The 16110-nt window shown below is 36.5% G+C and overlaps 1 protein-coding gene across 2 annotated transcripts in view; it reads right to left on the bottom strand.

Moving 5' to 3' along the window:
* Positions 1-14610, bottom strand: part of LOC113684639 (piezo-type mechanosensitive ion channel component 1) — a 33252-nt gene extending 18642 nt beyond the window's left edge. Inside the window, exons 1-15 of one of the 2 annotated variants that reach the window (XM_089201653.1) lie at positions 14251-14610; positions 13331-13414; positions 11879-12004; positions 11023-11065; positions 9967-10404; positions 9166-9322; positions 8595-8675; positions 7839-8024; positions 6487-6756; positions 5403-5544; positions 4906-4932; positions 3359-3564; positions 2285-2433; positions 1354-1759; positions 549-728 (exon numbers count right to left, since the gene is read on the bottom strand). In XM_089201653.1, the coding sequence (XP_089057779.1) occupies positions 549-728; positions 1354-1759; positions 2285-2433; positions 3359-3564; positions 4906-4932; positions 5403-5544; positions 6487-6756; positions 7839-8024; positions 8595-8675; positions 9166-9322; positions 9967-10404; positions 11023-11065; positions 11879-12004; positions 13331-13414; positions 14251-14314 (2559 nt within the window). In that variant the 5' untranslated portion in view covers positions 14315-14610. The remainder of the gene's footprint in view (positions 1-548; positions 729-1353; positions 1760-2284; positions 2434-3358; positions 3565-4905; positions 4933-5402; positions 5545-6486; positions 6757-7838; positions 8025-8594; positions 8676-9165; positions 9323-9966; positions 10405-11022; positions 11066-11878; positions 12005-13330; positions 13415-14250) is intronic. The other variant, XM_089201654.1, reaches the window with a different exon arrangement.
* Between the last annotated feature and the right edge of the window lie 1500 nt (positions 14611-16110).

Genomic DNA, 16110 nt, shown 5'->3' with positions numbered 1-16110 from the left:
AAGAGTTGAAGCGCCAGCGACAAACGATGTTTGTTGTTGCCGGTCAAAGAAACTGCTTTTCAATTTCTATTCTTAGCCTGCCCTCTTTGTTTCTCGCGCCCACACTTTCGCGCATGTTCGCGCATCTTAGCCTTTTCTTTTCGTGACAGTGACACTCTGCTCTGTTCGTTGCAACGAAAATAATAATGATGCTCCCAGCTTGATTCGGCGTCAGATCGCATTCGCTACTTTCAAACGTGATTTAAAATATTAGTTGAGAGGGAGTTAACTGCGCTCTGTGGCTTACTTTGTGAACGTGGGCAAAATCTGTTGCGAATCGCTCTTAATTATTTTTGTTTTGTCTTGTTTTCGGTGTTTTTTTCCTGTTTTCCTTTTAAGGTTTTATTTTGTGTGAGTGCGCGCGCGCGTATGGTTTATTTCACCCCGTTTATCGATGGCTACACAGCACTAGTGTCTAATAAATTTTAGTTTCCACTGGGCTTGTTCTGCTGGTCTACTTTGTCGTGACTATTTCTAACACTCAGGCATAAATACTCCCCGAGACTTACCTGGTCTGTGCAGTTGTGTTGAAATAAATCGGCTTGTACAAATCTCAGCTGATAAATCATTTTACTTAGAATAACAAGCGAGCTCCAGATCAGAAAACAGTAAGATAAGGCCCTCTGGAGAAGATGTGACGGCATAGAGATACCAAGCAGAATAATAATTACTGCGTTGATAGCACAGACCTAAAAGAGAATGACACATCGATGAATAAATTAGTCCTCAAAGACACAAATAGTATTCGTATTCTACAAGCCTTAAAAAATGAAACTGCATAAACCAGCAGATCAACCATTAAGTGTAACAATTTTTAATAATGCTCTTCAAAAAGAAAGTGTATTATTCAAAATCCTCCGTTACTTATTTCACCGAATGGGTATCTGGTTGGCAAGAAAAACCGGCTGAGAGCCTAACTAGTCAATTGACTACCAGACAAACAGGCAGACAGACCGGACGACTGAACAAACGACTGACCCATTGACTAAGACCTATTAAAAGCTTTAGCGCACGTTTGCCTTTGATTTGATTGGTTGCCTAAATTCCAGCACTTTTTGTAAGCGTGCGAACTATGGAGATGTAGATCATGTCCCTCAGACGTGTCGCTTACTTTCCGAATATCATTGCCACGTTTCAGAGGGTTTTAAGGGTGATTTTTTCAAGTTGTGATTGGAGGATCTCGATCCACTTTGTTTGTTTCTCCTCCCAGATACCCGCTGTGATGATAACTGACGGCAACATAAAATAAATCGCAAAAAAGACGTGCTCCTAACGTTACAATTAGCATGATATTGAAAGTGACATTAATCTAACCTGATGAAGCACCACGCAAATCAGCGTCAAATTGACAAGTTTCAACATGTGTAGCTCTCCTACTCTCCAAAGAAACACAGTCAGATCATTGTAAAAATTCACTATCCTGATAAGTGCCACAACTAACAGAGACTTTTGGGTAATCGGCCTAGTCCCTCGTGCAGTGCCTACTGGCCCAGCACCATCTTGTTGAGACGTAGGTGGTGGGACGTGCGGGTCAACAGCTCCCCTGGCGGAGGACTGGTGCACGGTAGAGTTATTTCGCACTTTTAGATCAATCATGGCCAGAAATGGACGATGGAAGAAATGAAGTTGTATAACAATGATGATTGAAAAGGCGGTAGGAGTGAGAAGTTCTAACAGAAGGCTGGCTTTTGTATGTTGACGAAGCCCAAGGTTGTATAACCTGTAAACAAACAGGATGACGATCGTAATTCATGCAAAAGTTAACTCTTGGCGAACAACGCAGCAAACAAAAATCATAATCTACGGAAAACGTTCCTTTTAAAACTATTATGCACCCTGTTCACACTGCAAATTTTGGTTAAGGAAAGAAACTCATTGGTAAAAGAAAGAAAGAAAAAAGAGCTGAAGTGCTAAAGACGGAAAATTTGCCGTCAGGTGGGAGGAACAATTTGCTATTGGAAATAAATCATGAACGCTTTTAAATTTTCAATACCAATTTGGAAACCGATCAGCCTTTGTTAAAGATTGTCTCCGTAGAACTGTATTATGGATAAATTTATGCATATTAATTGTCAGTTTTAAAACACAAGTCGTATAGCATTGCCAAAAATTCTTTTTCAAGGGGCATTTTGTATAACACAAAAGTCACATTACTGAAAACAAGATCTTACGAAACAAAAACGAATGACAAGATGATTGAGTTGAGACATTTCTTGTGGAGACGAGCCAGCAGGTTTGTACTTACCATTGGTCTGATAGTCCAGTAGCATTGTGCCAGTAAACTGGCATGTTGTCAAACTGGTAAGTGTAGATAAGTAACAAGATGCAAATTGAATAAATGACCATCACCCACCACAGGGGACGAAGGATTAATCGCCACGTACCAATGGATATCTTCAACAACAAAAAAACAACAACATTGACTTGTTAATTCATTCATGCTTGGTGATTAAATCTATGGTAAGGTAAATTCTGTACTCGAGCCCAGTGTCCCACCCAGCCAGAGCCTATCCCGGCTTCCCTATAAAATGTAGCATGAGGCTACTAAGAGTATTACGACTCCCCCTCTGGATGGGATCCTACTCCATCGCAAGGTTACCTCCCAGTATTTTACCAGGGTTCCCTGACAATTCTTCAGTACCCATTTCTACTCCTGGGTAGAGAGAGGCACTGTGAGAATTTAGTATTTTGCCCAAGAATACAACACAATGACCTGACCAGGTCTTGAACCCAGACCTCTCGACCCGGAGTCTAGCGCACTACCAATTCGGCCGACGCGTCTCCCACACCCACTGACAAGGAAAAGCAATATGTAAACCAAGAATAAAATTCAACAACAACATAACGCATTCATAAAACGCTTTCCATCTACAGGCTTCCACTGGAGTACTGTTCCGCACAAACAGGTCATTGTGATGAACTGTACTGTATGGACATCTGTATGAAACTACATAAAGTTTTTAGGGCTGGTAGATTTTTCTGGGATAAATGGCTGTGGGTCACCTATTGTATTATTTGCCTTTATGTCCTCATTCAGTTTGTTTGGCAAATAACTACATCACCCCCACCAAAGTTATATTGGAGATCTAGTAACGTCCGTAGCAGTCATTTTTTAAGGTGCCTAAAATAAATATAGACGCTGGGTCGTCAAAGCCAGCGGCTACAAATCAAGTAAAAAAACTGACAGTCCCTGCAAATCCTCTTTCTGCTTCACCACTGATTTTCTGAGCTCCTCTGTTCAACACTTTCAATATATATATATATATAAATATATTTGGTATCCTGAAAAATAATTGATACATATGTATGATCTACTCACCTGATAACAAATTAATATGAAGAGGAATATTGCCATGTATCCAATCTGATAGACTGACACCTCATTCTGCAAACCAACCAATAGGAATGCACCACAGCATAGTAAGATCCAGTACTTAGCAAGTACTGATTTTACCCACATCATGAGTGCTTTGGCATCATCTGATGCTTTAGGATCCAAAGAATCACCTTCCTCTGAACCAACAGCTGAAAAAATAAATAATGTTTGTATCATCATCAATAATTGGCAAAACTACTGCTTAAGGTAACTCTATTGTTTCTAACATTAAATACACCTGTCAGATAACGTACAAATACTTGCACATTAAGTGGTTTTATTGATCAAGAAAAGAAAACAAGACAAGTGGAGTAGCCAAATAGACAAATATGAAAATGGTGAAGAATTCAATTCAGTTTAGGAAACTAAAATAATTATGCTGTGAGCTGTATTAGAGGGGTAGTCTGCTCATTCTTTTCAGTCACTTCAAGAGTAATAAGATTCTTGATTATATATTGATAGGTATTAGAAAAGAGGGCAATGTCAAAGTCCTCAAAAGGTGAACAGATATCATGCTTTTAAAACTTTTTTCATTTCACACTAAAATGTATGATAAGAAATAAACATATGCACTTGCACATAAAACATGTTTGAGCTTTGAACTTACATAGATAAGATTAGTTCTGCAACTAAATTTAAACAATTATCATCAATTCACTTTATTATACAGATTGCAATCACAGGAAAGTTTTTAAAAGACTTTAAGAAAATTAAATTGCCAAAATCTTCTTTACAGTTATTGAAAGTTAAAGGGCAAGTATCACTAGTTTATTCATTGATTTTAGGATTGAATTATTTTTTAATTGTTCATTTACGTCATGTATTCACTCATTTACTTATTTCTCTCTAATTGGGTAATAATTAGACTTAATGACTAGAGATTAAAGATTATATACAAAAGATAATGGTTGATTTATACTTTATCATAAAACTGTAACTAGGTATAAACATGGTAATTTGGTATTATCAACTGAGGTGATAACATAAATTGGCCTTCATTAACCCTTTAACTCCCATGAGTGACCAAGACAGAATTTCTCCTTACAATAGCTATACAATATCAACCAAAGAAGTGACGAGAATTAAGAAAAATATCAATTTAGGGATAATTAGTTGATCCAATACTAAGTTCTCTGAACTAACATTATAAGAACTGTATGGTTGACAGTAAAGAGAATTACAAATTTGATCTGGGAGTTAAAGGCTTTAGAAATAGAAAGCTGACATTTCCAGCACTAGCCCTTTGTCATTTCCTTTGATGAAGGGCTGATGCTCCAAATGTCAGCTTTTAAACTCTCACCACAGTTCAATTTACGTTATTCAACTCAGATGATAACACCAAGCTACCTTGTTCTGCTATCCCACCAATGCAGCATCCCAGTTTCTTTAGAAACTTACCCCCTTTATTCATTTTCTTAAAATATATATATATATATATATATATATATGTATGTATTAGGTTACATTTAGTTCATTCATTTACACATTACCTGAGGAGGAGGATGGTTCCATGGAGGCTTTAGAAAAATAACCAAAGAAAATTTTACATTTTTTAAAAAAAAAAATTATTATCATTAATGTAATTTTATTTCATATGTGCTTGGATTGGCAAAAATCCAAACCTGATGTTTATCATATAACTAAAGAAGTGTTTAATGACCATTTTTAATCAATCACTGATGACTTCCATGCGTTAAATAGTCTACCCTTACACCTTCATATCGATGAAAAGATTTAATTTGCAGATTTAGATCCTGGCTAGGAACTCATCTTTTAAAGGTTGACATTAACTAATGATAAATGTGAAGACTGACCAGTGCTTTAAATTTATAGTTTAATTTAGTCTTTTCGTTATGTCAAATGGTAAGTGAGCTGTACCATATAAATTGTTCCTTCCAAGGTAATGTTTCATTCAGTAAAACACTTTTTATATAAATTTTGCTTTATCATTTTTTCATTCTAATTTTTGTCTCTACAATATACTTACACATCTTTCGAAGTGCCCTTAAAAATGGATGAGCCAGGTTTCTCAGTGGCATAGATTCTTCATTTTCTCTCTCCCTTCTTTTCATTTTCTTCTCTCTGATATGCTGTCTCAATGTCACCCAAAACACCCAAGTAAAGAGAGTCTGAGGGAAATGAAAAAAAAACTTCAATTGAAACCCACTTTCAAATAAAGGCAATGTTATGTGTGATAGTACTTCTACAGTTTAACAGTGTAGTGCAAATGAAGCTCTAAAAGGACATGCCCTTGCAAACCAGAGCAAAAATTTTAACTTAAACTGGAATTGACATTTTGCAGGTAAAATTTTTGAAATTGTTGGTGGATAGATAGAGGATATTACATGGCTGTGTGGGGATACGAATTTTATCTTCTCCTGCTGAAAGAGATACTTTCAGCATGAGAAGATAAAATTCATATCCCCAAGCGGCGATGTAATGTTCTGTTTATTTTATAGATACTGATGAAATTCCTTCATAAAAGACAACTATTTTTTAATTTTCAAAGAACCGGCTGCACGCCTGAGCAGGAAGCTCTCTTGTAATTGGCTAATCATTTAGTAACCATGGCAACACCAATATCCTCACACGTGAAAGATAAAAATAGTATCTTCACTGAGCAAAATGAAGATATAATTTTTTAGTAAAAGGAAAAATCCTGGTATTTCATCGGTATCTATATAATAAATAACCATTTTAATAAATTGTGTTGCCAAGTTGTTGTCTGATATTGATTTTCACCAACAACGATGCAAAAATAAATAAGACTGACCACTCCTGAATTATTATGCAATATAGCATGGTAATTGTGAAAGACAAGTGTCTTTTCAATTTTTCCACATGCAAGTTCAGTTTTAGATCATAGAGGAAATGAATGTGCCAAGAACATCAGTGACACCCTTCCCTATTGAATTCCAAGCCACTTTTTTTCCTCACCAAATTTTTATATTACCTGTGATTGGATGCACACACAAAAAGCACAAGGCAAACTAGAATCCATTTATTATAGATATTTTAAAAAATATCACATCACTGGCTTCAAATGATGTTACTGAAAGTGAAAATCTTGCCTGAGCACCAAGGTGCAAACATGGGAACTCCCACTTCTTCAGCCCAAGTTCAGAATAATCAAATGTTCCTGTAGGATCTTGAAGTGGCAGCTCATCATCGGTGAGCTGAAGGCCATAAACATATTGTACAAGAAGAAGTAACTCAGCATAGATGACAAGTCCCGGCGATGAAACCATACAGAACCAACGTGCAAATGGAGTAATCCAGATAAGACACGCCCACAATAGGAGGACAAATGTCAACCAAGAATGGTAGGTAATACTCCAGGCCTTTGGACCAGGACAAATATAAAATTAAAAATGTGCACTGCTTAAAATAATGTGATAACCCCCACTGAATATGATCATTTAAACTCTCCTGGAAACCAAACTTTGGGGGCAGAGCACACACTTGTGAGGCAAACAAAATACCTATGGTATATCTAATACAATTTCTTACCATCAGCTTCAAAAAAATCATTATCTAAACTGACAATCTTGGAAATGTCAGAACCTCCTCACTCAAATAGTGATGCATGGTCCCATGAGCCCTTTCTCCTTTCTCCACTCTCCCCAGTGCCCTCTTTCTCAAATAACCCTTTAACTCCTAAGAGTGACCAAGACAGAATTCCTCCTTACAATATCAATACAATATCAAGCAGACAAGTGATGAGAATGAAGAAAAATATCAAATAGGGGACTATAAATCGATCCCATAACAAATTCTCCAAATTAACATCACAAGAACTGTATGGCAGACAGTAAGGAGAATTATTAAATAATTAAGATCTTGGGAGTTAAAGGGTTAAGCATCACAGCGAGACAAAATTTACAGTCATTTAAAAAAGAAAGTCTAATGCCCATTTTTCAGCTTGTAACAACTTTTGCCATGAGTATGAATTGATTTACTTGTCCACCAAGCGGGAAACTGGTTTTCTTTAGAAATCACCAACTCAATATAATCTTGGCTAACATTAAAAAGATATCAGCAAAGAGTCACTCTACAAAACTATTACTAACCACGTCTGAGGTCTATACAGTAAATTACTGCCTGATTTTTTTCCTCAAAGATTTATGGCCAGATCACAAAAGCACTTGGGTCACAAATGCAGAGGGAAAACCCAAAGTTCTGTAATTTACAGTAAAGACCTTGAACTAAGTTAGTAAGATATTTGTTTTATTCCTGGATTCAGATAGAGGGTGGAGATTTCAACTGAAACATAATATTGAATTTAGCAAGCTCCACTGTAATAGCTAAACGCAGCCTGCTGAATTGACCAATCATAGTGCACATGTATACTGACTAGGAGATGTAATGAAAAAAATACATACGAGAGTCACTACACAGAAGTCAATCTATGATTGAAACTTACCATCATAATAATAAGAGCTGCAATGTAGCTTTGTCTCATGAGGAACATCATGATGCTTCCCAGAGTTCCCTGCACTCCTGGATATTCATAAGGCTCCTGAATTGGTTGGACTGGCTCCTCAGTGACAATGCTCTCAGGAACAGGTCCCAAAGTATTGTAGTTGGTTTGGCCCCCTACCATTAGGGACTATGGAATGGAGGTGAACATTTAACATAAACACCACATCAATTTCATGCAAATCTTTTCTTTCTTCAGTGATAAAAAACAGCTGCAGTTTACATGAATATTCATTTGTTGATGAGTAATAGTCAAATCAAAACTTAATGTTTGTGGGTATAATATGTTTTGGGCTCCACTCAGAACAACTTTAACCCAGAGGCAAGGGTTAAAATGAGTTCTGAAAAGGGCCCTTGATACATTTTTGTCCAAGGAAACTATATTGCTATGGTTATCACTCTTGAAGGCAAGAAAACAAGAACAGTGTAAACAGTCTTGTAAAGGTGCCAGTAGGCTAAAGCCAAAATCTCCATTTTGACCTACAAAATAAACCATAATGCCCCACAAAGTGATTATCATAATGTTTGGTTAATGATGTACATTTTCTATCCCTAGAACCTTCTTATAGTAATGATCTGAAACTTTTTAATGCACCAATTCCCACACTACAATCAATTGTAGCTAATCGTGGATATTATTAATTTAATCACAGCTTACATAAAGAACTTATTTCTAAGATTCACTCTGAAAGGCTGTTACCTGTCTCTCAGCTGAGTAGGTCTGGGGCCAGGTCCTGGGGTCCCACCAATGTGTTTGCCTTTCATATCTTGATCCATTTTCCTGTTCATTATAAAACCAAAAATATTCAAATAATCAGTAAGAACTTTGTTAATTACCTCTCTACTGAATGAAAAACCAAATAAAACTGTTAAAAGTAATGAATACAATAGTGAAAGCCAAGCAAGAAAATTTTAGTAGACATAGAATGAGCCACTAGAATCTGATAAAAATTATGATGATAAAGCATGCAAAGTGCATTAAGACAGAACAAAAAAAGAAGTAGATGTACAGTATTGGAAGTGGTTTGAACTCCAGAGTAACAGTTGATTGTGCTGTCATATCGTCATCTTAATAAAAATAGCTCTTAAAAAGGAGTCTTGGCAACAGTGGCCTACATCTTGACAACCTAAGCTGGTGTTATCACCAGGATACATTTCAAGATAATTTCTGATCAGAATGTAGAAATGTCAGAGAAAGGAAAATTCAAAATTTTCAATACAAAAATAAAGCTCTAAAATGACAATTCACACACAAAAACAATGTTGCTTACACGAATAAAGTAATATCGTGTCTCTGTTGCTAAAAGCCAATAAAGTGCCAAGATCACCCCAGGAGATGCACACTGAGGCCAGTCCAAGTAAGGTCTTACATGAAGTGCTAAAGGAGCACTACAGTCAGTGTATATTATTCCCACAAGGCCAAATAGTCTATAAGAAAACAAAAACAAATAAAATGTAATGCATCAATTTACACAGGGATCAACAAACATTTGGTTTAACACTAATGTAAGGTTGCATGTAGCCAACAAGAATATGGCAGGCACATGTTTGAATCCCATGAAAACCTGATTTTTTTTTTTTTTTTGGGGGGGGGGGGGGCTTCTTTTTCTTCTCTTTATTTCTTGATAGCTGCAGTCCACTGGTGAGAACCACTTCTCACTTGACTTTAATCCACAGGTCAAATGAAATTTACTTCTTTACAAGTTGTTCTCTAAATTACAGCTGTACATGTATTTATCCCTTTAATTCCCAATAACTGCTAATTCTCCTCCAGTTGAGACCCATTTTCATGTAAATTAGTGACAAGAATTTGTCATAGTTCTACCTGATAAGTTTGGGTATTCTCATTACCTGTTTGCCAGATAATGTACGGACATTTTAGGGAGGAGTTACATGTTAATCACTTCTAAGAGTTAAAGGGTTAAAACAGTATCCACTGTTAAGTACCTTTGTTTTACATTATTGTATACCAGTACTAGATGTCACTGATTTGGTTTAGTGATCATTAACAGCCTACTTTCAGGCTCTCTGACAGAGTGTGCAGGTCATTATGGATGTTTTAGTTATCTTACCTGGCAAGTAAACTTTCAGGTGGAAGAACATCTTGAAAAAATTGGAACTGGTACATGTAGAAAGTCAAAACATGCACACCAGAGTAAACCATCAGAGCAATTCTAACAGAAGCAAATGCTTTCTTGCGTCGTAGTCTAACTGCCTTATGGCATGCCCACATTGTTCCCAAGATCAGGAACATTAAAAAGTATATTGCAGAGGCTAGAGATGGAAGCATTATTCCACCAGAAAGTAGCATAACAGCAATAAAATATGGCATCACATTATCCCATGAGGAAGAGTCAGATGTTATCCTAATACGCTGTGGTGTTGTTGAGTGGAGAGAAGAGGAGTCCACTAACCCTCGGCAACAGACAACACATGTTATAGATACAGCTACAACCACCACATCTGGGACAATGATTCTAAACACATCTAGAGCTGAGACACCATCAAACCTGTTTATAAAATAAAACTCCCTGTTATCAAAATGTTCTTCACTTTGTCACATACAGCTGTACAATACACATTTCAAGAATCTAAATTTGTTCAGACAAGTCAATATGGCCATGACTATAACCTCATAACAGATATATTAACTGTATCTAGGCCACAGATCACCATTTCTATCAGTTTATTAGAGGTGTGTGTTTAATACATTTATATTGTTTGGAGATGAAAATAAATTTCTGTATAAAATACAATAATTTGAGAACTTCTCTTAACCCTTTAACTCCCAAGATCTCATCAGTAATTCTCCTTACTGTCTTCCATATAGTTCTTGTGATGTTAGTTTGGAGAATATACTATTGGATCAACTAATAATCCCCTGATTGATATTTTCTTTATTCTCATTACTTGTCTGCTTTGTATTGATGTTGTAAGGAGAAGTTCTGTCTTGGTCACTCATGGGAGTTAAAGGGATAAACTTCTTTGTGATAAGACCACCCAGAGAAAGTACATGAAAACACTAGCTGAGTTCCACTTTTAAAAGAGCTACAGGCTAGTGTAACAACAAATTCAGATTGAAAAGACGTATGGGAGAAAAGTCAGATGACAAAGAGCAAATGTTTTACCTACTGAGTCCAATTTGCCTGGTAAGTTGCTCATACCTAGAACCTACATTGAAAATAATAGTAAATGATTTATTGCATAATATTTCAACCCAGAAATATAGATAAAGTTGAATCCATATACTATTAGTATACTATCCAAATTATATTGAAAAACAATTAAATCTAATGATATATGTGACAGAAAAAAAATCAAATTAAATATTTAGCATCAAGATTTCTCAATTCTCTTCATTATCTGCCATACTCTTTCTGTTCTTTACCTCTAAGAGGTTGATGATATTAATAAACAACATCCTGTAGTTGTTATTTTTCTTGCTCCACCTCACATTTTTGCTTGAAATGTTATTGATATTGCAAGGAGAAATTCTGTATTGGTCACTCCTAAGGGTTAAACCTTTGACCACTGAGAGTGACTAACATCTTACTTCTCCATACATTATCATTACTGAATCAAACAGTAAGGTTATGAGAATACAGGAAATGACTACCTACTCACAAAGCTCTTGTTTATTGTACAAATCCTCCTCATCAATACCATAGGAAATGTATAGAGAACAGTATAGAGAATATGCATACTGATGTTAACCCTTTCACTCCCTAGATCTAATTAGTAATTCTCCTTACCATCTGCCATACAATTCTCACAATGTTAGCTCAGAGAATTTGGTATTGGATCAACTAATAATCCCATGATTGATATTCTTCTCTATTCTCATCACCTGCCTGCTTGATATTGTATTGATATTGTAAGGAGAAATTCTGTCTTGGTCACTTGTGGGAGTGAAAGGGTTAAGGTATTCAGGGCTAAGGCATTGAAAAAAGCAAAGAGAACTCACACAGTTCCCCTTGTACTTACAGTTTGGAAAGAAATGTCCATATGGTGGTAATGCTGCTAAGACTATCTGGAATGCAATCTGTGCCATCAAGGCAAACACTGATAGGCCAAGAAGGGTCTTCTGAAAATTTCCTGTGGGGCCTAAAGCTGTTCAAATAATCAAAGTGCTCTGTGAGCAAACTCGTGAATTGACACATGATTTTTGAGATTATGTTTAATGTTATCTGGTTTAGGGAATTTTGTGGTTGATTGTCATCTAGAGTACGAGCAGTAGTTCAGTGTTCGCTAATGTAGCAAAGAAACAAAGTAACGTTGGGACAAGAAGGCATTACAATTGAAATGATCATGCTATTACATTTAACAAGGTGGATGATGTCATGTGTTTTAAACGTCTATCATTTTTGTTTCTGGTTCAAAAGAAAAGGTTGGAAGTAAATGTGGGTGAAAAGTGAAATTTACTGTCTTTCGTTGTAAATATTAGAAAATCAAGGCAATACTGTCTTAATGAAAACATTAACGATTCCCTCTTTATCAAATGAGACAAACGGGAACGAGTTTTGAGTGATATAACTAGGCCAAGCCTGCCACCGTCATTTTAGATCTCCGCCTGGGTAGATTTAAGTCACGTGCTAGGCAACGTATAATCAATAACAAGATAGAATTTCATTTCAGGCCTATTTATCAATTTTGTGGTGTGTAACTTTCGCATTTTAGTACGTTGTATATATGTTGAATCTTCAAATTGTCTTGAAACTTACGAGAAAATTGTTCTTTAAAAATTCACTGAAAATCGGTAGCTAAAATTGTTTGTCTAAGTGTTATTTGATTTTCGTGTTAACTTGTTATTTAGTCAGTCGCCGGCATCTTCTGTTGCTTCACACAGGAAAAACACACGCGACGAAACGTAATGATCAATTTTGTCCTCAATCTCACGCTATAACAGAAAAAGCTTTTGAACATCTGTAAACTCCGAGCGCTTCGCAGTAAGTGATATTTTCAATGAATCTTCGGATTGTTTTCAAGTTCAAGGATTGTAAATTACAATTTTATGAAAAACGAAGGTTGTTGTTATTTCAGTGTGAATCCTTGAATGCTTGCCAGTCGCTGGCGCCGCTTGTTGAAACTAAAATGAAAAAAAAAACTCTTTTAAGATTATCATTGGCTTCTTTTTCACCCCACCACTATTCTTAGCAACAAAGATCGCCATTTCGTCTGTTTATTGCTCGCCAAAAACTATCAAATGTACTCAAAAGCCTAAAATCTAAAAAAAGTTTACAGGAATCGACCAATCGAGCGAGCGAGCGAGCGAATGCTATTCCCCACATCGTATCTATAACTCGCTCTTGCGCATGCGCGCAATTCACGAGTTAAAAATTATGAGTTAGCTTAGAGTTTGTTTAAAATTTCACATATTGTGGATAGAAAAAAAAAATTATTCAATTCATAGGAAATAAAGCAAGAGATATTTCAAACCTCGTGATGGATTTGGAAGAAGAGGAACTGCTAAGAGGCAGCATAAGTAGATAACAGAGAATCCATTAAATCTGAAACAACAAGCTAAAAACGAACAAAGAAGGAATAATTTTACAGATCCAAGACCTTGGATGATTCTATGCATCAACAACATGTGACAACAAAAGGTTTATTGATCAATTTATGTAAATGAAATAAATACAAGAGAAAATATTTGATTAACTTCTTGTTACTGCAATAAAGAAAATTTTAAACACGCACTGATCGATTGATGTCTCTGCGTGATAATTCCGCCTTTTACAGCGTTCACAACATAAGAAATTTGATAACCAGAAAACAATGGATCAACTGATATTGATTTATATCGATTTTCAATGCCTGTTGATGGCTATGATGCAATGTGTAGATTTGTAAAATGGGTAATTATGATACTGGTTCAACTTCAACAGATTACGTCACCACCAAAATACTTGTGGTAATAAAGCAATTAAGAGCTTTAGATACTTGAAATTGAAAGAGGCACAGTTTCGATTATACAACTAATGCATTTACTCTTCAGAAAGAAAACGAATGTGCTCAGTAAGCGACTTTCACAGTCCGCTGGTTTGATGACATTTGAATTAAATTCTTATTCGTCTGGACAGGTTCGATCTGGGAGATCGATCTTCGCCGGGTTAGCAGGAAACTTTTGCTATAATTATTTCTCCACCGTTTACGTACATAGAAGAAGTTGAAGCTCGAAGTACTGAAAAATATCCAATACTTAACAAAGATAGGCAAAATGAAACTTAACTTAGCCAAATATATTACAGAAATCCCCCAAAATTTTCAGTTTAAAAGGTCCTTGTGTAATAAATGTCGTGATACCGAAATGGGATAGCTTGCTGTTATGAAACAATCGTTCAAAATTTAGTACCCACCTCCAAGCAAAACGAGTGGGAGAATCCACCTGAAAAGAAACGCACAAACCACAGGCGAAGACATCTTTCAGTATTCAGCAAATATACGCCTCTCTTTGATCTTCTACCCAAAATATCACGTTGTGTCGTACGCGTGTTTCTCAACCCCCGAAACGGGGGACATGTCCAAACGTCTTCGTAAAAACGCTCCTTGTAAAATGATTGAGTAAAGATAAGCTTGTTTTAAAGATTCTGTAACTAACTTTAGTCCTAGGTAACTCTCTTTCCCTAAATTTCAAGCGAAGATCAAAAGTTCACCAAATTTTTCCCTCCGATCATTTGGAAAACGAAAGCATAACATGAGCCCACAGCGTTTTCCTTAGTGGTCAGCTGAAAGGAAATTGCGTTTCGCAGTAACATAATGTTGTATAAAGCATCCTATTGTGTCAGAGGACGTGTAAAAATAATCACCACTGCTAAATGTGTAATTTCAGAAAGTGACGTCTGTTTCCTTCATGCGAATCACTGTTTCAGCGACCAACAATAAAGAAAACCTGGCTGAACCTTAGGAGCAACACTATTCATGTCTAAGTTTCAGTTGAAAGGTCTTACTAAGGGAAAGAAAAGTTGATGATTTTTACATGTGTACTCCCGCATGCTAGGCGGGTATTTAAAATATAATTCAGCTTTCATTTTCACCACTTCCACAAACAGTTTAACCACGGGAGGACCACACTAAATGTTCGTTGTGAAGGGACGAGCTACGCTGAGGAGAAAATATCTACCGAGATAAATGCAACTTAGTCATTTGAGAGAAAACCTCAATGAAATTTGATTGAATATTAATAGACTTAACTAAGTTTCAAATAAATCACTTAGCTTTATGTTTAAGGGAAGGAAAAAACATGTACAGAAACACGCTATCAATCAGATACTGCTGTTTGCGACACTTCCGAGCTTGAAGAGAACTGAGGTTTGGGGCCTGTTGTCCGTGAGGTTGTATTGACCATGCCTTACCTCGTTCTCCGACACATAGCTGGTGGGGAGGGGGAAAACTGAGATAGGGGAAAAAAGAGACACGATTTAAACGCCCCAGAAAGGAAACAAAACTTCTCAGAGAGGTACATGAAGATTTCATTTGCTCCGAATCATACGGATCTATATTGCGTTAGTTGATATTAGGATGAATTACATTAGTGATGGCCTGTTTAGCTGAAGAGGAGAGAGGGGATATAATTTCATTTCCATGCTAAAATCTCAATCTGTTTACGCAAATGGTTAAGCTGAGACTTTCGCCGTCTACATCTGGCAGCAACAGAATTACCAATGTCGTTTTCAGACAAGTTCAGATAAGTTAATGTAGCATTGGCTGAAAGAGTCTGAGAGAGTGAGTTGCAGCACCAGAAACACTAGTATTACTGTATTACCCCTCAAGTTTAAATGGTTCAAAGGGCCTGAGAAAGAGTAAAGTGTAGTATTGACTGAGAGAGCCTGAGAGAGAGAAGCAGCACCACAGTCACCAATCCCTTTCCATTTCAAGTTCACATCAGTGAATGTAGTGTTTAATGAAAGATTCTAGGAGTGACGAGGATCACCGGTATCACCAATTTCCCCATTAAATCCAAATGAGTCAGTAAAGTACTAACTGAATGGGCCTGAGAGAGAGAAACAGCAACAAAAACGCCAATCCCATTCCACTCCAAGTCCAAATTGGTCAATGTTATGTTAACAAAAAGCGTCTGAGAGAAATGAACGAACACCCAACTAAGGCCACGATCTTTGATATCAACCCTCCACTGAAAACTTGATTGACAATACCTACAAAATTATTTTTGCTACTTGCCTAGCGTCAGATAACAATATAACAAAACAAATCGGGGC

This window comes from Pocillopora damicornis, chromosome 3 (assembly GCF_964200805.1).
Source record: "Pocillopora damicornis chromosome 3, jaPocDami1.2, whole genome shotgun sequence".
Taxonomy (NCBI): Eukaryota; Metazoa; Cnidaria; class Anthozoa; order Scleractinia; family Pocilloporidae; genus Pocillopora; species Pocillopora damicornis.
Note: the sequence above shows the minus strand (reverse complement) of the source record. Positions and strands in the feature narration are given on the sequence as shown.